The following is a 24,962-nucleotide window of genomic DNA, read 5'->3' on the forward strand; positions in this document are numbered from 1 at the left end:
TTTAGTCGCCTGGCGACTAATCGACTCTTCTTCAGGGTGACAATCTCCCTGAACTGCCTTCCAACTGCTAAAATGAAAAATCACCTGCGCCAATGCACTCGCGGCACTTCGATTTCCGAGGTCGCCCCAAGTTTCCTTGTGAGGCAACTTCAGAAATCGAAGCGCCGTGAGTGCCATTGTGCTGCTGTTTTCTAGTTATAGCAGGCGGAAGGCAGTTTGGGGAGATTGTCGCCCCGCAGAAGAGGCAATTAGTCGCCAGGCGACTAATTCTTCCCGAATGTGCCTCTGCCCTTAGTGCGTGCCCTTCATTTGCATAATCACATCACCAGCAGGGGACAAGATAGGGAAATCTGTGATAGGTGCCCTTTAAGAGAAGCAAAGATTTATTGTCCCAGTTCTGCCAAAGGTGGGTTAAAGGATGTCAATATCCAATACCAACAAACTATTTCCTAGACATCTAGATCTTAGTCCTGCTTGTTGCAAGTCATTCTGCAGACAGATCTAAATCACAAATGAAGATGTAAAAGATGGAATCAAAGCCTTACACAGCTACAAGTTCTATTGCTATACCGTTATTATCAGTTACTATTGATGCACATTATAAAAACAGGGGCAATGAATCAGCTGTGGTCCTATTATGCACTGCATGATATGTATAGCATAGATGCACCGTCCTGGAAAAGAAGAACTGACTGTACACACACGCTCCCTTCATTATTCACAGTATTCCTTTTTTTTTTTTTTTACTTCATATGAAATTACTGGTAATGCTGTAGATTAAGATCCGTCTCAGCACTAAAAGGCAACTAGAGATAAAAGGTGGAAAAGGAATGTAAATAAGGCAAATTGTTTCATTATTAAAGCATAGTAGTGTTTAAGGAAGACAAGTAAATTACACAAGGCTAGCTTGGCTTTCATTGAATAAAATAAAAGGAACTAATACTGAATACATTGTATACATCTAATAATCTATTCCCTGGTCACTGTACTGGCCGTGGTAATCCCTAGGATAGTCATCGGGGTATTCTCCCTGATATTCATCGGGATACTCAGCCTGGTAATCACTATCACTGATTTCAGATCCATTCGTTCCGGTTCCTTGGCTTCCATTGTGAATGATGGGTTCTGTGGGGGCAGCGCAATACTTTGGATCATACACTTGCCGCCCAAGGCCATAGACGCTCATTCCTTTCTGGGAGGCGACTTTATTGGTTCCCATTTGCAGTGAAATAGTAGAGTTGTCCGCTGGTTGTGATACTGCTTTCTGATCGTAAATATCTCTTCTTGTTCCTGGAGCAGGCATGCCAGCCTGAAAGATAAAAAAGGTTCAAAAAAGTCTTCATTGAGGTTTACCAAATGTGAAGTCATTCATTTCCTTTATAATACACAAGAGCCATGAATATCCTGTAAATTATATCTTTATAAACGGTGAGTTCTGATGTCATTGGATGTCATAATTGGAGCTTAGTAATGTAATTTCGATCACGACTCACTGAAACTTGTGTATTATAATAAATAAAGTACCACCTGTTGCAAAATATGAGGATAATAGAAGTCACCTCGGAGTTCCATGACCTTCGGCCTCATGCTTTTATATGGTCATGGAACTCCGTGGTAACTTGTAATATCCTTATATTTTACAATAGGGGGTACTTTATTCACTATACTATTAATATAGTAAGTTAGGTTGAAAAAGCCACACAACCATCAAGTTCAAACCTTTAAGTAAGTAAATATATATGTACTGCCTAACTGCTAGTTGATCCAGAGGAAGGCAAAAACCCCATTTAAAGCCTCTCCAATTTGCTTTCTGACTGCAAGATGGCAATCAGTGTCACAGTTTAATGAAATGCATGGGTTAAAGAAAAAATATTCCTAAACTTAAACATTATACCACGTGCCTACTGGTGTCGGGCTTACAAAAGGCTTACCTGGCTGGCTCCTTTGTTTGTTCCCATCTGTAGGCTTATTGTAGTCTGGTCAAATGGCTTATCTGTTCGCATTTTAGGGTCATAAAGGTGCCTTCGGGTCCCATAGGCCGTCATACCAGCTTGACTTGCACATTTGTTTGTTCCCATCTAGAAATAACAATTAACGGACAGTTAACTACATGTTTAAACTTTTACCCCACAGAAAAGGTTATTCCCCCCTCCCACCAACATTTTAGGTTGGAATTTCAACAGTTCATGTCCTACCCAGAAGTTACATAATGTTTCCTTGATTGCATTAATTACTTCATGGCGTGCATTCATTTAACTATATTGGTACATGCCACTCACACAGAAGGGACCGCTCCAACCCACCACCCCAAACTGTTCCCAGCGTCCCCACTGCCAATATGTGTCACAGAACCAACAAAGGATTCTGCAATAAACCTGCCTTTTAACCCGAGTGCCGTTCTTTGTTGGTTATATTGGTACATGTCCTTCTATTTAGCCAATAAAAAATGAATACAGATGAGAGAGCAAGAACACTGGGAAAGAAATATCTAACAATAATCATGTTACCTGTAGGCCTATGACACTTTGGCCAGCTTTCATCTTTTCGTCTCCAAACTGTCTTCTCTGCTTTTCAGCATATTTGACCCCAATGTCCACTGATGTATGAAATCCTTTTGTCTTTGCCTAGTGTGTGAAAGAACATTTTATTCTCCCTGGAATTGACATTAGATTAATGACTCATCAAGCCAGATGTTTTGGAAATGCTATAGAAGCAAAGTGGCAGATTAATCCATGGGGCATAGCCCACCTCTTACAGACTGGCAAACTGATCTGATTTAACCACTGGATTATATAATGGGTTAACAGAGATCCAGCAAGCAATGATCAAATGAACAGGCCAATGCAGTTGTTGTTCTATAGATACTATATCAGCTACCCTCAACATTGGAGAGGATATACCAGTTAACCAATTAGCTCTTTATCCGTTACAATAGCCAAATTAGTCTGAATGGGCTTTTTAGCTTTTTACGCTATATTGAAAGGAGAAAAATAAATGAATATGGTATAGGAGAGCCTCGATCTTGAGTGCATAATATGATTAGAGAAACCAGCAGCTCAGTTTAAAGTGGACCTGTCACCCAGACAAAAAAATCTGTATAATAAAAGTTATTTTCAAATTAAACATGAAACCCAATTTCTATTTTTTATTAAAGCATTCATAGCTGTTGTAAACTAATTTACAAAATCTCAGCTGTCAATCAAATATTGTAAGCCTTAGGCACAGAGGCGGGGCAGAAAATACTTTCACTTTCTATTCAGCACTTCCTAGAGGTCACTGCCCCCCTCATTCTCCAGTTCTCTTCACCATTTAATTGTATAGCCAGTGCATGGGAATGGACATCTGGTCCCCCGTTCTGGTGCACAAACAAGATTTTGAGATGATGCAAGACTTGTCTTTATAACAGTGTCCACAAAATGGCTCCTGCCTGCTTGCTATAATTATGAATTCCCAGAGCGAAGGAAACAAGATTCAAATAATTTATATAGTGTAATTAAAGTTCATTTTGCTTAAATAATGTGATAAAATAGGATTTTGAATAATTTTTTTGGGTGACGGGTCCCCTTTAAAGCAGAATTACAAATAAAAGAAAGCTAGACTAATGTTCTTGTAATAGTACCCAGTATAAAGAACACTTTTACACTAGGTTTTCCCTATGCTACTGTGGCACATTGCAATAAAAAGATCTTTGATTATTTGGTTTTGTGCTCCCCCCATAGACTTTGCTGCTAAATCCTGTCTTTTGCTTTAAACCCCCCTGCCCCGACTTGCTACTCCCAACTCCAACAACACCAGTGACCAACCAATTCTTACTCCCTCTTTTCCGCAAAGGCAAAGGGCACATGGATCTGCTGCTATAGGGAAAAGTATGCCTTTTTGTGCCAATATCTCAGTACAGCTACAGACAGGAGCAGATCCACTTCTCCCCCCCCCCCCCCCCCCGCATAAAAAACGCAGACAGAGAGAAGCGGCCCATATGCTCCTCATCCATACACACTAAACTGCACACTGGCCTCTTTATACTGCACATTTCTTACATTTAATGCCCAGGGCTCAAACTTCAAATGAACTCACAACTTGAATGGTATCTTATTTAAGAAAACACTTGAATGGAAATAATTAGATTCTGCGAGTTTGAGTTGCGAAACCCGAAAATTCGAATGAAGTTTTTGGCGAAACCCTGCAAACATCATGCAGGCTGCTAACAAATGGTTCATGGGACTTCTGCCATTGACTCGTACATGATCTTGACAGGTTTTAGATGGTGTATTTTTTGGGTATAATAAATCTCGAAAAATTAGTTGTTTTTTTTTTTAACAAACTCGAAAACTCAAACTTTTGTGGAAAACACAACTCGAATCTTACTAAACTCCTTTAATGGAATGTTTAATGGTGTATAACATAATGGCAATTTTATTTTCATGAAACTATACATCGCCTATAATATGTATTAGACTTGGTTCAGGAATAACAATTCAAGTGCTTACCAAACCAGCCAAAGACACCAAAGAGGTCTGAACTTGGGTCATGTTTCCATTCTCAAACAGGTCATTGGCTTCAAAAATATCATGAGGCTTCATACCATACTCTTGCATTGACTTAATGAAGTTTCCAATGTTCTCCAGCTATAGAAACCATACATATAATTAGTCATTTACATTTCCAGTATAAAACACAAAAGGGGTTTGTTCACCTTTATAAAACCAATTGTTTTTGGATAGATCACCAGAAATAACGACTTTTTGCAATTACTTTCCATTTTCTGTGTGTGACCGTTTACTGAGCTGCCAGACAAACACCACAGACACAAATATTCAACTTTAAACTTAGATTTTGGAAAAACAGTAAAGAATAAATTATGGAAAGTAATTGAAAAAACTCTATTTCTGGGGAATTATCTAAAACACCTGATCTGAAAAAATAAAAAAGTGTTTGGAAGGTGAACAACCCCTTTAAAGACTAATTAAACATTTGATATAGCAATTCAGTTATTTACAATCAGTTAATCAGCTGGCTTGCAGCATTTTTTCAGCAGTCAGAGCTAGGAGTGCAGAGAACGTAAAAAGACAACGCTGCTTTCAATTGCAATTTCTTTAACGGGATTTGCAGCTCTATTTTATCTATATTAGCTTCTAAAGTTAAAATGAAACAACTTTTCCATAGAACATTATAACCAAATTTGTACCAAAATCATTATCTGACTTAAATGAATATTATGCAGTGCCTAAAGCTGCCGGCATTTCTCTGCTCTCCTGCTCAAGGAATAAATCAGTAGCCTCCATGTCTGTTTGTGTCATTGTACAGTGCCAGCAGTTTCTTAGATGTCAGCAAAAACTTGATTGTAATCAGCCATTCTTGTTTTATTGCCTGAGCAGGAGAAAAGAAGTGCTGTCGGCTTGCTTCACATGAACTCTCTACAAAACTAAAGTAACCTACATGTCCCTTGCAAATTTAATTAGTGTACACTGGAGAGTTGCTCACATTTTTGGGCAGATGACTCCTTTAAAAGTGTCTGATTGCCATGTTTTGTTTAAAACTTTAATAATAGAACAAAGATGCACAGACTTTTGTCTATACAGTTAGGAACTGCATATTCTATTTATTGTACAGAGCTACAGAAAACTTTGGTGCTTGATAATAATTATTAAGGAATGACCAGATCAGCGCTGCATAATATGTTGGTTCTCTAAAAATACATGTTAATAATAATAATAACAGCACTCCTCATGGTTTTTAAAGGACAAGGAAAGTTAAACTAAAGAAGTAGCTAGAAATGTTGTACATTATGTTTTAAGCTTCTGTACCAGCCCAGGGCAACCACAGCCCTTTAACAGTTAAGATCTGTGCCTGCAAAGATGCCCCAGTAGCTCCCCATCTTGTTTTATACTGATTCACTGCACATGCTCTGTGCTGCTGTCACTTACTGAGTTTAGGGACCCACTCACAATATACTGTACAGTACACATGCAATATAAATTTCACAATACAAGGCGGATTAGTAATTAATACAGATTATTGGTACATGGCAGCACAAAAACCAAGGCAACTATCATCAGAATTTAATAATCAGCCTCATAGCATCAGCTTATGTTACAGACCAACCTCATTTTCTGCTTGATAATTTGCAACAACCCCTAAGCTTAGCTTCTCAACAGCTGCTCAGAGCCCACTGAGCATGTGAGTGTCGCAGACACTTTCCAAGATGGTGACCCCCTGTGACAAGTTTGAAGTCCCGGATCATTGCTGCTATTTAGAAGCTGAAACTTTAGGCTGGTGCAAGTTCAGTATATAAAACATTGCATTTTTAGCCCTATTAATTTTTAGGGTTTAGTTCTCCTTTAAAAATGGAGCTGTTCTTGTACAGCGTGCCAATGAGAATAATTGAGCCAATGCAAGCCATAGAGCACCTAACACTGATATGAATAAAAATGTTATTGTATTAAGAAATAATATTAGACTGTATATGTGAACAAATGCTTGTTAAAAAGTGGATATGGTCCATTAAATATTAAAAGTATAAAGTATAAAATGTTATGTACATACAATTTGTCATTTGGTCTCAAACAAAACAAGTAAAAAAGGGGGAGCCAGGAACACAACTTATCTTACAGTACTTACCTTATGCCAGTTTAATTTTGCTTCATTTATCTTCCTGATTGATCCAGGCTGCAGTTTATTTATGAGACTAGAATATAAAAAAAGATGCTAAGTCAGATATTTGACAAAAAAAAATGCAATTTGCCTAGTTTTAATGATACTAAACAATTGGATGTTGCTCTCACATCCGCAAAGCAGGTGCTTATTTTTTAATTCTAGGCTTGGAAGCAAGTTTTAATTTCATAAAAACTAAGTATAGTGCCAAGTAGAGCCTCCAGTCCACATAGGGGCTACCAAATAGCCAATCACAGCTCTTATTTGTTACCCCAAGGGATGTTTTCATGCTCCTGTTGCTCCCCAACTCTTTTTACATTTGAATGTGGCTCACAGGTAAAAAAGGTTGGGGACCTCTGCTCTAGAGCTATAGTTTACAGAGTGTTCTACTGATGTAATCCCTCACAGCAGCTGCTTCCAGGAAGACAGATCTATTGCCTGCCATAGTCTAATAAATGGGAAGCACATTACAGATGAATTTTGACAGTAATGGTTCTTCCCGAAGGGGCTACAGCTGTCAGCTGTAACGGCAATGGCACTTGGGTGGCAAAAATATCTGTAATCCCACATGATTTCCAGCCCAGCATGCAGGTGGGAAAACACTTGGAAATTCCCTCTCTACTAGACAAGTCTTGTGGTGGTTCCCAATGATTGAATGGGGGGGGGGGGAATGATCTAGCATTTTGTCCCCTCCCACATAGCAGGAAGACTCTACAAATACTACATTAAAAGTTATGGCTGTTAGTCAGATCTACACTACGGAAGACAATACATAGGTGTAACTGAATGGGAAGTCTAGGAAAACACAAGTCTTAACCAGAGCTGTGCATTTTATATTTCCTTTAAACGCTACATTCTTTGTTACATTGTGCAAAACAGGAGTTCAGAACAAATCCTTACTTGCAGAGAATGACGCCATCCCGCAAACCTTGTTGGAAGTTTTCGCCAATTATCATGCCAGTCACTTCTTCTATCCAAAGACGCAGATCCTCTTCCACTTGAGGGTCATATTTCTGTGCAATCTGTAATTAAAATGAAAAAAAAAAGTTCATACACCACATCAGTTCTTACCTTTTAACATGTCAAGTAGCCATAAAGCAAAAAGACATTCGGTGAAGAGCCCAAAGTATCAAAGGACAACAGCGACATAGAATTGTTTTCAGAGCAGCAGAAAATAAATACAGAGGAGACAGGAGGTGGTGTAACTAGAGCAGTACAGCACAGATGTACCAGGTATAGTAAACTATATGCTTCCAACAGTACCAGTATGCCAATTGCACAGATTGTGGATTATTCTGTGCTGTGCCACATTGTGTGGAAGAAGAAAGAGCATAAAGAAACAATCCCTGTGACACCACAGTGCAGTCAGGAGTTTATTACTCACAAAAGCGGAGTTAGGGAGTGAAAAACAGAAAACTTCTCATTGGCATACAAAGAAATGATTTTCATTGTCTGATATAGCAATCACTTGAAAACCACTTGTAGAACATTTTAGGTCACTTGGAAACAAACTGCCACACTTCCAAGGGACAATCATATAATAAGCACTTGCTCCTTCCATCTTCCTCCAGGTAAGACACCCCCCGATGAGTAGTGAGTGAGTTAAGCAGTGGGGTAGGTGGGTGGCTACAATGAATTTCTGGAGCAGTTGCCAGCCAGCGACATATTTGACAGTGAGTGATCATGCTTGATGGCCACCATACAGAAAGAAGTAGAAGTCAAGCAGTTATGGCAGTAGTCAATCCCGCTGAAGTCTGCATTTTCTCCATTGCTACAATGGAGCAGGGCAGTTATTGGGGCTATTGTTACTGTGATTTGGGAGGGGACCAGAGATGGACACCTTTTTCAATACAATGCCTTTTTTTCCTCTCTCCTCTATGCAATTATCATTGCACCAAACCATATGTAAAGGTGGCCATAGACGTAACAATTACGATCTTTCTTTGAAAAGATCTTTCCAAGAAAGATCGTTCGTTTCAATACACACGTGTAGAGCTGAATCGTCAGACATACAGGTAGAAACAATAGAATTCTACCTGTATCTAATGATTCAGAACTAACAATGGCCGATGTATGGGTACCTTCAAAGGCACCTGATCAAAATTTTCCGTCCAGTCCGATCTACTAGCTGACCGATATTCAAGTCTTCTGCCAATATCAGTCGGCTCTTTTCCCACCATACACACACCAAATATTGTAGGAAAATTTGTTTCGTACAATATTACAATATTCTCTGTGCGTCTATGGCCACCTTTATGAGTAAAGTGAGTCATACAGCACTGCTCATTTTTTAGGGACCCCAAGGAAATGTTTGCAAATATTAGGCCCAAGCAGGCTATGATACTGCCCATGGCTAACGATCAGTCTGCATGAAATGCTTTTTGGGTGGAGGCAGAAGGGAGATTAGTCACCCAGTGACAAATCTGCTCTACTTCAGGCTACTAACCTCCCCAAATGCCTTCCCACCGGCAAGAACACAAATCGCCGGTGGGATGGCATACATTTCCCGAAGTCGCCTCAAGAGCAAACTTCGGAAATCCGAAGCGATTCATATGCCATCCCGCTAGCAATTCATATTCTTGCTGGCAGGAAGGCATTTTGGGGAGATTAGTCGCCCGAAGAAGAGAAGATTTCTCACTGGGCGACTAATGCCAGGAGAAGGTCCCATTTACAGCCTAATGCCGTCATGATAAGATGCCATTTACCAGCCTTCCCAATTAATAGCTTAACCCTTGTCAGACATCAGAGGCACAAAAGTGGCTTACAGCAAAGAACAGCCTGTGTATGGCCCTCTTAATAAATCTTATAATGTTATGCTTTATATGTTATTTAATATGCAGGATCAATTACCAATTTTTTTTTCGTTATGCCATATTTTTAAATAAATGAGGGATGGATTACTGCAACTATAAAACATACAAGACAAAAGCAGAGTTCTTCCCCAGTTCGTTAACTATAATATTTATCTTTTAAGTTTCTGCATTGCAGCAAAAAAAAGTTTCACATGACCTAACAAGTGAAAAATCTGTTTCAAATTTCCCCACAAGCCCTGGCTTTCTGACAAATGCTATAAACTTTTTCTGCTTGAAGCCATGAGTGGGAATTTTGGAAGTTTTCCTTAAAAGGATGTGACAGATACATATTGTCTCCATGTCCATTTGAAGGCATTCCTAGTCCCAAAACAGCAGACGTTAAAAGCCTTTCTTATACATTTATTTTATTTATCTGATAATATTCTGGGGATTTTTTTTGCACCATGTGCATCAAATGTTAAGCTTTTATTTCACTAGTAAAAGGAGCAAAGACAGGTCTGATAATCACTGCTTTCAATAACAATACATATACAAATAACTTAAAAAACCATAGAAAATGTGTAATGAATATAAAATGCAAAGTTGCTTAGAATTATGTTTTCTTTTATTAGGCAAAAAGTATTTTTTGGGTTGACATTCCCTTTTAAAGGAGCACTAAACAATTTGCTTGTATTTTTTGCTCAGCACAGTGTATAAACTATATGGCAGCTCTCTGTACAGGCAATAACTCATTTGCTGTCCCTGTGGGGGTTGCAGGTGCCTCTGGCTATCAGTTGGGAGCACAACAGAATATGATATGTGAGTTAGTGGTGAAGGTTGGCCTGCCAGCATGAGAGAATTCTTGCAAAAGCGGCAAGCTCGACAAACAATGCCTTTAGAATTTTAAAACAAATTGCTGGAATCAGAATCTACTTGAAAAAAACGTATGGTGAAATATCCAGAATAGCATCCCTGCAGTGTGCAAACATGGCATACAATAGCACTTTCATTGCTCTATGTACCAAGTTAAAAAGGGGGGGAAAATATCAAAATAGCTAGCCGGGGCAGCCTAGTAGGGGTAAGCCCTGGAGGGACGAAAAAGGTGTGAAAAAAATAACAACTGAATAGCGAAAAGGTTCAGAGAGCAATTTGACCTTTTTGAAAATACATTTTATGTCCCTTCAAACTAGCACATAATGTGGGCATATTAAAGGGATACTGTCATGGGAAAAATTTTTTTTTCAAAATGAATCAGTTAATAGTGCTGTTCCAGCAGAATTCTGCACTGAAAGCCATTTCTCAAAAGAGCAAACAGATTTTTTTATATTCAATTCAATGAAATCTGACTTGTGCCTACACTTTAGGAGAGAAATGCTTTCTGGCAGGCTGCTGTTTTTCCTTCTCAATGTAACTGAATGTGTCTCAGTGGGACATGGGTTTTTACTATTGAGTGTTGTTCTTAGACCTACCAGGCAGCTGTTATCTTGTGTTAGGGAGCTGCTATCTGGTTACCTTCCCATTGTTCTTTTGTTTCGCTGCTGGGGGGGAAAGGGAGGGGGGTGATATCAGTCCAACTTGCAGTACAGCAGTAAAGAGTGATTGAAGTTTATCAGAGCACAAGTCACATGACTTGGGGCAGCTGGGAAATTGACAATATGTCTAGCCCCATGTCAGATTTCAAAATTGAATATAAAAAAATCTGTTTGCTCTTTTGAGAAATGGATTTCAGTGCAGAATTCTGCTGGATCAGCACTATTAACTGATTCATTTTGAAAAAATTTTTTTTTTCCCATGACAGTATCCCTTTAAGCAAACTGTGGGCTAATCAGGCTACCAAACTGTGCATAGATAGGGCTCGTCCCTTCCATATGACAGGCATAAATTACAGGGTTAAACAGATCTGACTTTACACCTTTAAGGGAAAACTATACCCCTAAATTGAAACATCAACAGATTGTATCATAATAAGTGACATATTAAAAGAATCTTATCAAACTGGTATATATTTAAGTACATTTTACATCCCTTTTACATCTCTTGCCTTGAGCCACCATTTTGTGATGGTCTGTGTGCTGCCTCAGAGATCCCCTGACCAGAAATACAACTAACTGTAACAAGTGTGGAAGCAAAAGACACAACTCTGTCTGTTAATTGGCTCATGTGACCTAAGAAGTAGTTTGTTTGAGTGCACAATCATACGATCCCAGGGGGCGGCCCTTTTTTATTTTTTAATGGCAGTTTTCTATTTATGATTACCCAATGGCACATACTACTAGAAAAGTATATTATTATGAAAATGGTTTATTTACATGAAGCAGAGTTTTACATATGAGCTGTTTTATGCAATATCTTTTTATAGAGAACCACATTGTTTGGGGGGTATAGTTTTCCTTTAAGCAATGTGCTCCACAGAGGAAACAGCTGCACAATGCTCTTTGGTGCAGTAAGTAATGCACAAATAACTGCCCATTATTTGCACTGGCGAGCATGTACACTTGAATGGTGAGTAAAACTTTACAAAACAATACATTTTCTAATACCAGAAATAATTATATTTTTTCAAATGTTTTCTGTTAGAAAATGTCGATTTTTATAGACCAATTAGTTTCTTATAAACTCTATAATCTGGGTTGCTGATCTGAGCAGCAGTTACATCAGTTGGGGCTGAAGTTAAAGCTGTTTCTGAGAAATGTATCAACTAATGCATGTCTAGACTAGCAATCTGGCAAATATCGATACATGCCATAGACATTCATTATGGTGACCAGTGTGATTGGCAAATGTGGTGGTATCTTTACTGGCTGACCATAAAGCCTTGGGGTTTCCAGGCTTTCATTAAAAGTGTTACTGTCACTTTCATCACTATTGGAGCGAGGACACCATTTCCTCATTTGTATGCAAAACAGAAGCAAGAAGACAGAGTTTTGCTCCTAAAATATTCATTTTTATAAAATACCCTATAGGCAGAAGCTCCACCACTGTGATTTTGATGGAAGTTGGTTACTAATCCAATTACAGCAAGAAGTTTCATCCTTATTGTATCTTTAAAGAAATCCTTGCTATGAATGTTTTTTTGTTATATATATTTTTATGTAATATTGGCCAGGTATTCTTGTTTTCATTGTGCTTTAATAAATCAGGCATCTAATGTATGCAATGATATGACACTGTATAAATACTGTATATGGTACACACCTAGACTAGCCAGCAGATGGAGCCAAACTGCACATGGATAAGTAAAATTATATGTTGGTAGATGATTGCTATGGAATGCTGGCTAAAGTAAATGTCTAGAAAAAGAAATGTGATACATACAGATGAAAAGAATAGTGGTGTGCAGTGGGGAAGAAAATAATAAAGGGAGTGGCAGGGAAAAAAATGTGAAACGAGTGTATGCAACGACTTGAAGTCTGTCATCTAATGAATCTCAAAGCGATTAACAGAAGTTCTAAACTTGAAATCATTCCTGTAGTCTCATTCCTGTGTTTTGCAGTTCAGCATGGTACTGTGGGTACATTGACAACTGAAAAGAATGGGCTTCAATAAGCATCTCACTTGCTTTCTGTGCTTAGCTCAGTGCCTTAAAAGAATGACGGCACACAGAACCATTCATTGACTATGGTAAAACTTCTCAGGTAAGACATAAAGTCAACCAGAATCAGCACTTGTGAGCATGGTTATCTTCTGCTTAGTTCTAAATTAAAAGTCTTTTTAGTGTTGTCAAAGGCTATTGTGATACTAAGCTCTATAGTTAGTATAGGTATGGGTATATAGAATTTAATTAAAAGTAGGGAGGGGTGTGTGTATGGATGCTGGGTTTTCATTTGGAGGGGTTGAACTTGATGGACTTTGTCTTTTTTCAACCCAATTTAACTATGTAACTATGTCATAAGGTAGAATGCATGTTTAAATGACCATGGGTATCCACACTTAAGGTAAAGGTGCACGGGACGTTTTGTTGTCCGCAATAACTTTTCTCTGCAGTGGGCAACAAAACGTCCATTCATTTCTTCCCATTGGCTAACATTTAAATAGCTGGTGGTGAAACATAAATGGCACAAAGTTGCCCGAAGTTTCCTTACAAGAAAACTTAAGTCGCCTTCGGAAAGACTGCATCTGTTTCACCACTGGCAATTTGAATGTTATCTGATGGGAAGAAAACAAGGGAAATTATACAGAACTGAAGAAAACAACTGCTCATGGACATTGTAAAGGTGAAATTGCAACTATTCCAATAATCGTATTCATTAATTAGCTGTCAAAAGTAAAATGATTCATTTTCAGCATGGATATTGCAATATCACTGTTACCGACAATCCGGTTTAATCCTTCTAGTAGATAGCTAGAAAATTGACTGTTCCTTGAGCCACACTGGAGGGTGCCAGTAAAGAATGGAAATGTACCTGCCAAAACAACAGCCTAGACAATTCTGGAGGAGATCAGAAGTGCAAGTTGTAGGATTGTAAGAGGAGTAAGATGATAGGGACGGAAGAAATGTCTAGCTAAATTATTTATTTAGACTAACCGTTTAATTAATATTTATGATTTCCCTAAAGGACATGTCAAGTGGAATACAATCTTTATGGCTATGGCACAGGAACAACCCCGATTTATATGACTATGACATAAACTAGAATTCTTCTTTATAGCTGACCAATAAAGTCATATTCATGTGCTTAAAGAGGATCAGTCATGCGAAATTTGCGTATATTTATTTTTACCCAATCAGTACATCTAACAATATGGTTTCAGAATTGCTCTCAATATAGCATTTACTACAGTGGAGAAATAAATCAGATTTTGTGGGTTTGATTTTAGCTGAATCTTGTCATGCAACAGCACAGGATTTTGTAGCATTCTACAAAACTTGATCCCCATAGCTGTCATGTTAAGTCGGATCAAATAAAGTCATATGGTGTATTTTGTCTAAGCATCTACGTTCGACATTCGATGTATTTCAATGACAAAAAAGCCAGGCAGACGCCATCAGATTCTATCTGGTCGGATGAAGACGCAGCATTCCAAGTGTCGGACTGGCCCACTGGGATACCAGGAAAACTCCCGGTGGGCCCTCCTGCTTCTAAACATTTGGCCTATTTCATGGTCATTGCCTATTTCTATTAGAATAAAGAGGCTAAATAGATGGAATAATAGGTTTTTGGGTGGGCCCCTGGTCTAAGGGTTTTTGGTGGGCCCCTGGTGTCCCAGTCCGACACTGAGCGTTCCCTTCTGACAGGCTTGTCGCATCGGATGGCATGTCGTTTGTCATCAGATTTTTGTATCAGTTTAATTATATTTTGACCCATGCAACTTCATCTGACTTGTAGGATGTGATCTGTCGATTTATATTTAGGGGCCTGCTTCCTATGCAAGGATTCAAAGCATAGTGTAAATGCTTGGAAACACCTGAAAAGCAGGCGGTGAGTCAGCACTAACACTCTGCAACATTCCTTATGCAGAGGAATGCATTAACCAGAAATCCTGCATGGGATGGAGTTAGGTGGAGGGGAGGGGGGCTTTGCTGAGAGTACTCAGGGCTGAAGTGGGCCATACATAGGCCACCCAGTGTGGCTGCCTTCCCACAGTACAATAGTTTGTATAAAGAGCAGCGGCTCCTCTTCACTTCCTGATCTAAGTGCACTGGCCAATGTTTTCCATCCCCACATGGGGTATTTAAACCTGCCTGAATGAATCCCAAGCCAACTGATCTCCATAGTATATTATTGTGGGGCCAGGCTATTGCAAATCCACTCTGATGCTATTAGTAAAAATGCTTCTTTTAAAGCTCCATACACTGACCAAAGAGCATATGATTTAATCCTAAAATAAATAAATTACCTAGTCACTGCATGTGGCCAGAAGCAAATACAAGAATGAAACACTACAATTAAACCACGTTGCCTACTAGCACAGCTGCTGCACATTCATTTTAAGATCTACTATTCCCACTATCATAAGACATTCATTCTTTCACCCCCAATTCTCCTATTAAAATGCAAGTTCCTAACCAGATGTTCCTAATGAGAATGGACATCTTTAAGTACTGCTCAGTGTTTGTATTAATATATAAAATAATCTAGATATTAGATGTGTACACCCATAAAAAAAACAAAACTAATTGTCAATGTGTTTGGCTGCAATGGAAAGAAATCTTTTCCGGATTTCATGTTATACTCAGGAATACTTGTTTATTTACAACTGAATATGCATTGCGGACTGGGATGTCCAGTAACCGCTTTTTCCTGTATTTTGCAACTTGTTTCTTTATTAAAATAAAAAGAATTAAAAATAAAATAAAAAACAAAACTAATAATTGAATTTCCTTCCATTAGTCCTGTACAGAGCAATTAGTGATAATGAAGGAGCTGCAACATTACTTTGGAACAGCTTTTCCATTTGTTTTGCTCTAGAGGCCTACACTCAGCTGCAGACTAACAGAATTCATTTTGCATCAAAAACCACAGTGTGCGGTCAAGTCATTTATTGAAGCCGTGTATGTGTTCACTTGTTTTTCTACAAGTGCTGGTCACCCTGTACAGACAGATACAGCGCTGCTCCTGCTGCAATAGCAAAAGGCATATCTGGTCAAATAGCCGGTTAGATATCAATAACCGCTTTAGTTCCTTTTAAAACCAACACAGAACAGAAGGCTGGTAGTGCCGTACAAACAAAACACTTCTAAAAGCAGGAAAGAATTAGAATGACAATGCCCAAGCACAACACTAGGTGAGAAGAAGAAATACAGTGCTGAAGGGGTTATTGAAATGGGAAAAACAGCAGCAAGCCTTTGTGCTCTGCTGCTTGGCTGCAGCCCCTGGTAGCAGACAATGAGTATTCTGTATGCAGAGCCTACACTATTGGATGCTTCCTCTGCCCATAAACTGTGAGGTAATGCCCCAGGAATGTGATGGGGGAAGGGGTGGGAGTAGGATGAGTTGACTTTTTTCCCCTGAATTTTCCCAGACTTTGAAGGAGAGGCTAATTAACATTGAGCAGACAGACAACTCCTTCATCCTCTTCAGTTTCCTTTGCAGACTTTAAGTGCAAGGCGGAAGTAAAAGGTGTGAGAGATTTGCAGATTGCAACATTGGGGAAAGAAGAGCTTTTACATCTTATCAAATCATCCTAAAATGACAAGTAAGGGAATGGCGCAAGTATTGCATGCCTCTACACTCTATCTTGCAGAGGACACATGGCCAGACAACACTAGGAATCATTGCTTGTGAGCACAATAAGCAGCACAGGGTTTGTGCCTTTTGCCTATTGTTTTAATAAGGAATATGCATGATTTTTGTTATTTCTTGCACTAAAGAAGGCAAAATCTGAAACTGAATGTCCTGCTGAACAAGGTAAAAACAAATCCAATGAGAAAACACAAACCTTTCCCTTCCGCCAGATACAGTCAGCAGAAGCACTATTCATGTAACCAATGTCAAAAAGGAGGGTACACTGCCCCTTTAAAACTAATGGCACACACATCACATCCACTGCCAGTAGTAATATTAGTTCACATGGAGCAAAGTTCAACCTGAAACTTTCATTTAGAGTCGACAACCCCCAGTGCAGTGGCAGAGGCTAGTGAAAGGCACCAGCATATCTCTGTAAGCAAAAAATGCCAACACTGTATCCTCCAGAAGTGCCCCTGGTTCCTTCTTTTAATACATTCAAAACTTCTGTTCATAAAAAGAACACTGACACTATGTGCACATTAAGTGTACTTGGAAAATGCATTTGAGGTGTACTACATTTCAGACTATAATTATAGTGGGGTGGGGGCATTTTAGACGCATGCAAAATACTTCACATGATTAAAACGCATTTAAATGTTGCACAATACAAGCAATTTTTGACTGCTTCTACAATAATCCTGAGATCTATCCTAAGTACAGAAGCTGCTGAAGTGCAGCACAGCCTTAAAGCAAGTGCCCTAGAACACCCATGTGTCTACATAGCGTTAAAAGGAAGACTAAAGTTGGTCATCCTGTCACCGTCTAAAGCTGGCCATAGACGCAATCGAGGATTCGTCCGATTTATGGACCGTGTGTGGAGAGTCCCGTCATTTTTCGTCCGGCGGAGATCGGTCGTTTGGTCTATCGGACAGGTTAGACAATTTCTGTCGCCTGCCAATAATATCTATGCGTGTATTGCCGATCGTACGATTTTCAGTGGGAGACTGTGACTAGCTTTGTCAGACATAACTATCCTACGATTGCCGTCACAGGTAGAACATTGGCTTATCTGTTCTTTTACTACTTTATTTGATCGGAATGGTAAGACTTTGATCTGAATGGATAGTGGAGGGTCGGGAGATGGGAAAGTCCGATCGTACATTGATTTATACTATCGGATCTTTGCGTCTATGGCCAGCTTAATTGTCAACAAATGTATAATAATAATATACAGAATAGTCCTTCAGTTGGTATGTTCTTGCTATGAGGGTGTTTAACTCTGCAAGTCTTGCTGTATGGATGTATACGGTAGGATGGGCCATACATGGAGTGGCTACCTTCCCACTGTTTGGACAGACAGATCCTAAAGTAGGAAGTGAAGTGGAGCTGTGACTTCTCTTCATTTCCTCATCTGTCGATGCAACGCACGCTAGCCAATATGGTGCTTTGGCAGGAACAATCTCAAAACAACAGATATTGATAGTACATGGATATCAGTCAGGATGGAATTTTGGGCTTCCACACCCATTTGTTTTGCACAATTGCGTGTGTGTGTGTGTGTGGCCAACTGAAGCTTCATGTTAATGACTTTGTTAACCACTTTGCAGCACTGGGTCATGACAGATTCCAGCTTGAGCTCGATCAACAAGGAGTCTGAACATCTCATTCTATCCACACTTCCCGAAGAAGCTGGCCCTAATGTGTAGTAAGAATGTGATAGGGACTGTACACTGGAAACTTCAGTGTGGCAGCGACTGACACGGATGAGGAACAATCTGTTTAATATGTGAATGCGATATAAATACTAGTATTATTGTAAAAACAGTTTAAGCTATTGCTGCTATAAAAATGACAATGTTGATGTCTGTTAGTAACTTGTGTATTTGCAAAATGGCAGCAGCAATAGAGGCAGCCCATCCTGGCACTCGCAAATCGTTTCTTCCTGTATTTAAAAATACAAGGAAGTCACCTGACTGCCCCTGGCAACATTTCCTGTACAATAAAAGTTACATTATGTCAAAGCATGGACCTCTAACAATAGCTGAAATGTATATTAACTATAACATACAACTGGCATATTTAGCTTTACTTTTTCCATCTACTTTTATATATAAAGCATTATATTTCTTTTAGGCACTGACCACCAGAAGGTTAAAGTCCCTTTGAAGATGCTAATAGCTGATAATGCAAAGCCTTTCTCTTGTAACACTATTACTTGTATTGGATTAGCCAGGAAATGGCTTCCTCTGCACAGTCTCTGAGGTAGGAATTTAGGTCTATTTATAAGAACTCTAGTTGCCGGTCTGGAAGGACTCAGCTAATAAATGTAGGACTGCAACAAGAATGGTGAAAAGGAAAAAAATAGTTCTTATGTTACTTATCATTCTATAGTTGTTCCCATCTCACTTACACACTATGTACTTACGTCCTATAATTCCATGGTATGGGCTCAACTCATCAAGCGTTAAGAGTTTTATTACAAAAAAATAATAATTGTTGATATGCACAAAAACAAAGCATTCAGATGTAGTGAGAGTCCATCCAGTAGTAAAGCAGTAGCCAAGGTATTTTTATAAAAGTAAAAAAATCTTTATTAGGACATGTGTAGGCCTGACGCGTTTCATGCCTGAGGTGGGCACTTATTCATAGGCTAGTTGCACAAAAACAACCCCAACACTATGTTACGCCACTTGATTAACAGCTGAATCCTTTTCAAAGTAGCAACATGACAGTTTAAAAGGAATGCCCAACTAACACCCCATCCACCTGACGGTGAACTAAAGCTCTCTGCATCGTCTTTTCCCTCTTCACCCATCTGGATGGCAGCATGTAGAACAGCACCAACAGTTAGGTAACTTACCCTGTAACAAGGCTATAGGAACTAGCATACCTAGTCAAACAGAGAAAGCAAATTTGTTCCAGGACAACAGATGCATCGATGTAGGTGTGTGATGGAAAGCAGGTTCTTTGAAAACCATACATTGACACAAAAAGCATGAAAGAAGAAAAAAATGCTATAAATTGTTTTGATGAATTAGATAAGTGGAAAAAGCATATGTGAGGTACCTATATACTATTATTAACAATGGGACTGTGTCAATTATAAAGCTTGATTGTTATAGGCATCTAGCAAGGCAGGTTATGGTGGTAAAACCACTACAAACAGTCAAGGTTCTTAGAAAACAGGAGGATTATATTTTGGCCCTTATCCAATAAGCATGTGTCTTTCCGAGAATGTTGCTAACGCAATACGGTCTTCCTATAGACCAGGGTTCCCCAACCTTTTTTTACCCATGAGCCACATTCAAATGTAAAAAGATTTGGGGAGCAATACAAGCATGAAAAAGTCCCTTGAGGTAACAAGTAACTGCTGCGATTTGATAGCCCCTATGTGGACTGGCAGCCTACAGGAGGCTCTTCTTGGCACTATACTTTTATACAATTAAAACTTGTTTCCAAGACTGGAATTCAAAAATAAGCATCTATTTGAGGATACTGGGAGCAACATCCAAGGGGATGGAGAGCAAAATGTTGCTCACAAGCTACTGGTTGGCATCACTGCTATAGATAATCCAACCACTAATGGCCATAGGCACAAAGAGCCTTATAGTATTTAACTGTTACCACATACTTTCATTTTTTCAAAGAAACCACCACGAATGCCCTCAGCAGTGCAGCGCATCCCTCACTAGCCCTGATGCCCACCATGCTAGCCATAAATCAGGCAATTGTGGGGTAACAGACAGTGTAAGGGAGGTTTTAGGGAACTGCTTTGCTAAGCAGCTGGGAATATAAGATAATCGTTGGAGAGCAAAGCCTCCTACATTAAAATCATATCTACATTATAAGCGTGTTTCTGTTCATGTTTAAAAGCAAGAGGTAAATATAAGACAATCCAATGGTGTTGAGTGCCCCTGGCATATGGCTATTAGATTTACAGCCCAGTGAGTATTAGTACACAGTACAATAAGGATATTTATGGCATAAGGATTTATTGTCCCTGCAACTACACAGATTTATTATTTCTTTCTTTGCTTAATCCAACACAGTTTTATATAGTTTCACTTGGCTCTCTCCTCTCACTGCATTTCTCAAAGCAAAACTGGAACAGATACAATGCCTAAGGCAACACAAAAGGTTCTCTAATGGAATTCGTTGATGATTCTTTTCATAAGGAAATAAAAGCTGTCCATGGAGTGGGGGCTTTAAAGGGTATATACAGTAAAATAGAAAACCAAGATACACCTGTCCCCGCTGCTCCACTGAGCAGTTTTGCAACTAACATTAAAGGGATACTGTCATGGGAAAACGTGTTTTTTTCAAAATGAATCAGTTAATAGTGCTGCTCCAGCAGATTTCTGCATTGAAATCCATTTCTCAAAAGAGCAAACAGATTTTTTTTATATTCAATTTTGATATTGGACATGGGGCTAGACATTTTGTCAATTTCCCAGCTGCCCCCAGTCATGTGACTTGTGCTCTGATAAACTTCAATAACTCTTTACTGCTGTACTGCAAGTTGGAGTGATATCACCCCCTTCCCCCCCCCCCCCAGCAGCCAAACAACAGAACAATGGGAAGGTAACCAGATAACAGCTCCCTGGTAGATCTAAGAACAGCACTTAATACTAAAAGCCAAGTCGCACTGAGACTGATTCAGTTACATTAAGTAGGAGAAATAACAGCCTGCCAAAAAGTAGTTCCATCTTAAAGTGCAGGCACAAGTCACATGACTGGGGCAGCTGGGAAACTCAGAAAAAAATCTGTTTGCTCTTTTGAGAAATGGATTTCTTTGTTATACAAATATTTCAGAAATTACTGAAAATGCAAAAAAAAATTAAACTGTAAGAGTGCTCATAGGAGCTTCCTGAATTGGTTTACAGTATTTCTGTACCCCTTTAATGCAGCATGAACAATCCGTATGAGTTTATTGAATGAGCCTCTGCAGATTGCTCCGACTGGGATACTGCACCAGCAGCTCCTTATTGTCTCCAGCAGAGCCCCCACTCCTCCCTGCACAGTGCGAGCGCAATGGGGAGACATTTACATACAGAAAATCCCCTCACGCACCAACTTTTTCTAAGTTAGTGGACTTGAGAATCCCGGGAGCTTCAGGAAATTATACTTTAGCATCTGCGCCGCCACACACTGGGCGCCCCGCTAACAGAACCAGATGGGAGAGGCTGCTGTCTAGATCCCCGGGTACCCGAAGATGGGGAGGGGGTATGGAGGAGTGGTACATTCCATACAAAGTAACACGAGATATGTGCGACGCGACCACTCACCTTGTTTTTCACCTCAGCGGAGAGGCCGTAGGCTGGTCCCTTGTTGAAGTTTGCCATTATCACACGGATGTCTTTCCACCCGAAACACGCAAAGCCAGTCAATGCCCAATCCCGCACTCCACCAGCCCGGCGTTAACAGAAGCTTCTAGTACCCGCTCTCCACAAAGGAATACAGTGGGCGTGTCCCTATGGAAATAATGGGCGGCGACGAAAGGGTGACGTGCGCAATGTTGCACTTTGGGTGAAACTGCTAGAGGCGGGAATGGGAAAATTGTCCCTCCAGTTGACTGCCAGCCCCCGCCCCGCTAAGTGGCTCGCCCGGCCACGCATGAATCGCCGATTTGAGGGAATGGGATAGTTTTTTCGTTTCCGTTAACCCCAGCCGTGCACTGAGATTGTTAGTCAGGAGCAGCTTTTGCTCGGTATTTAATAGCCTCGCTTATAGAACTGCGCATATAATGTACTTGCGCCCTGAGTATCACGCGCTGTTTGTGTGAGGTACAAATATCACTTCAGTGAAGTCAATGCCCTTCAGCGTGTGTGACCTCTGCTGCAGGACAGACTGACGTCACTCATATCAACGATTTGCTTTATAAGTCTGTCATGGACGGAGCAAAAAGTGCCAGAAATTTGTTTTTGTGTTTGCCAGAAATAGACTTTTTTTCAATTGCTTTCCATTTTTTTTTCCTGGCAGCTGAGTAATCCAGGAGCAGATTCTGAACTGTTACACTTTTCTACATTAGTTGATCCATTTTTCAGCAGCACCTGTAAAATATTAGCTGTCAGGGCCGGATTTCTGTTTCAGCCGCCCCTAGGCCTAGGGTTGCCACCTGGCTGCTAAAATTTATGCTTCATTCCAATGTTATTAATAGGAAAAAAATGGCAAGAATATAGGAAGGCTGGTATTTTTTTAGCTTTACACCCTGGATTACTATCTAAATTGCTTTATTTGAAAGACTCTTCGATTTAGATTTACTACACTGCTGTCTAGGGTGGTCTTTAGTTTAATTTAACTATAAAACAGTGGAGGAGATGAGAGCTCTGACTTGAAGTGGAACAGATAATCCAATGACCTTTTAAAAGACATAAAAAATCAAATCTGACCTTTAACATGTCAGAAAATAGCACTACTAAATATTTGTACACAAATAAATGTAATAATAAAAAGGAGATAATTATGCCATAGCAGTAGCCATTTAATTAGCAATCAGGTAAACCACTAGCCACTGTCATACATAAACAACTACTCCCCAGATCTCTCACTATAATATATTGCCTATTCATAACATGTCAGTAAGGAGAGGCGTTGGTACAGCCGGAGTTATCAGCTAGCTGTCGTACAGTAAGTTACTAAATCATTCCTTTAATGGCACATGCAAATATTCTGGCCATTTTGCCTGAAGAATTTTTTTTTAGTGGCCCAAACACACTGGGCTAAACCACCCAAAATAATCATTACCTGAAAGTCCTCTATTGGAATGACTTGAAAGTGCTAGCAGTAGTTGAAACTCTTGAGTCGACTCTAGCAAGTGTCTACAAAGGCAGCATGCAAATGCCTATTTTCACCCTGAGTGTCATTGCCCTAAGGCAGCATGCACATGAGCTAGAACTGAGTTATATTATTAGGGATACACCAGATCCAGAATTCTGTTTGTGATTTTGCCAAACTTCAGCCCATATTAGTTTGGAGTCACCAAATCCTTAGTATTTAGTTTCAGAGCAAGGTGCTCTGTGGATCCCTGCTCTAGTGTAACAACAAGGAGGTTACCAGAGGCTTTATAGATAAGAACTCCTTCATTAAGCCTGCTGTACTACCTTTTTACTACCTGGGACCAATTGCTACACACCCTCTGTTACATCTAAGAATCAGAGAAAATATATAAGTATTTGGAACCACTTAAAGATACTTCCCATTGTTCCCTATGGGAATCATGCTTATGGCACATGGGAGTGAACAACATTTTTTTAAAATTATGAATGCAATGCAAATCAGAATATTGTGTTGTGAGTACAACCACACAAAATATAATGGAATCAATTAGCTAATGCATTTAGGCATGCTCAAACCTGCGTCTCAAACAAGCATCAAACTACTAAAAAAGCCCATGTGTAAGAGCCCTAAAATGGGCCATTTACAACTGCTAAGTGCGTATACTTTTACTCAAGTGTTTTGCAGTCTGATGTACAAATAATCTCATTCATTAAAGATTTTCCAGCTAGCTAAATCAGTATTTGAAGCTCAGCCACATATGGGCCTATACACTGCCAACTCAATCAAGATTAGCCAAGTCACTATCAGCCCCTGTAAATTGATTGGCCGGATCTTAAGCATAAATGACCTTTATGCTGCCATTGGATATTATATTTGGCAGCATAAGTTGATTACAGAATTTCACAAATTAGAACCGGAAAGATGACTGATCAAAGACTTAGTGGTCATGTGCCTGTGCCAGGCAGTCCAACGAGGTTCCAAGGACAGATGCTGGCTGCCAATTTGGTGTTTCTTGAATTAACTGGCAGATCATCTAGCTGTGTATGGGATATAATTACCTTTCTTGCTTCTTGCTTTTCCACTGGCCTTCATTTTTTTTATAGATTTTTAATTATTTGCCTTCTTTTTCTGCCTTTTCCAGCTTTCAAATGGGGTCACTGACCCCATCTAAAAACAAATGCCCGGTAAGGCTACAAAGGTTACCTATTGTTATTGCTACTTTTTAGGGTCTGAATTACTCTAGCAACCATGCACTGAATTAAAAGGAGACTGCAATATGAATAGGAGAGGGCCCGAAAAGAAAGATGAGTAATAAAAAGTAGCAATAACAATATGTAGCCTTACCGGGCATTTGTTTTTAGAATGGTGAACTTGCAAACAGCAGAGTTGCTGATTAAAAAGCTAAATAACTTGAAAACCACAAATAATAAAAAATGAATTGCAAAGTGTCTGCGAATATCACACTCCATACTAAAAGTTAATTTAAAGGTGAACAACCCCTTTAATCTAAAGCTTTCCATCACTTCTTTAGGGCTTTCCATCACTTCTTCTCTTTCTATTGCTATTGACAGGC

At 39.5% G+C, this 24,962-nt stretch overlaps 1 protein-coding gene across 1 annotated transcript; it reads right to left on the bottom strand.

Annotated features, from left to right (window-relative positions):
• Positions 1-730: 730 nt before the first annotated feature.
• On the bottom strand, positions 731-22,051 carry cnn3.L (calponin 3, acidic L homeolog). Its single transcript, NM_001087013.1, is given in 7 exon segments — positions 731-1,309; positions 1,932-2,078; positions 2,508-2,624; positions 4,488-4,625; positions 6,619-6,685; positions 7,552-7,673; positions 21,898-22,051. Coding segments are annotated over 7 exon segments (996 nt in total). The 5' UTR covers positions 21,955-22,051; the 3' UTR covers positions 731-961.
• Positions 22,052-24,962: the final 2,911 nt, after the last annotated feature.

The sequence above is a fragment of the Xenopus laevis genome, chromosome 4L (assembly GCF_017654675.1).
Source record: "Xenopus laevis strain J_2021 chromosome 4L, Xenopus_laevis_v10.1, whole genome shotgun sequence".
Classification (NCBI taxonomy): domain Eukaryota; kingdom Metazoa; phylum Chordata; class Amphibia; order Anura; family Pipidae; genus Xenopus; species Xenopus laevis.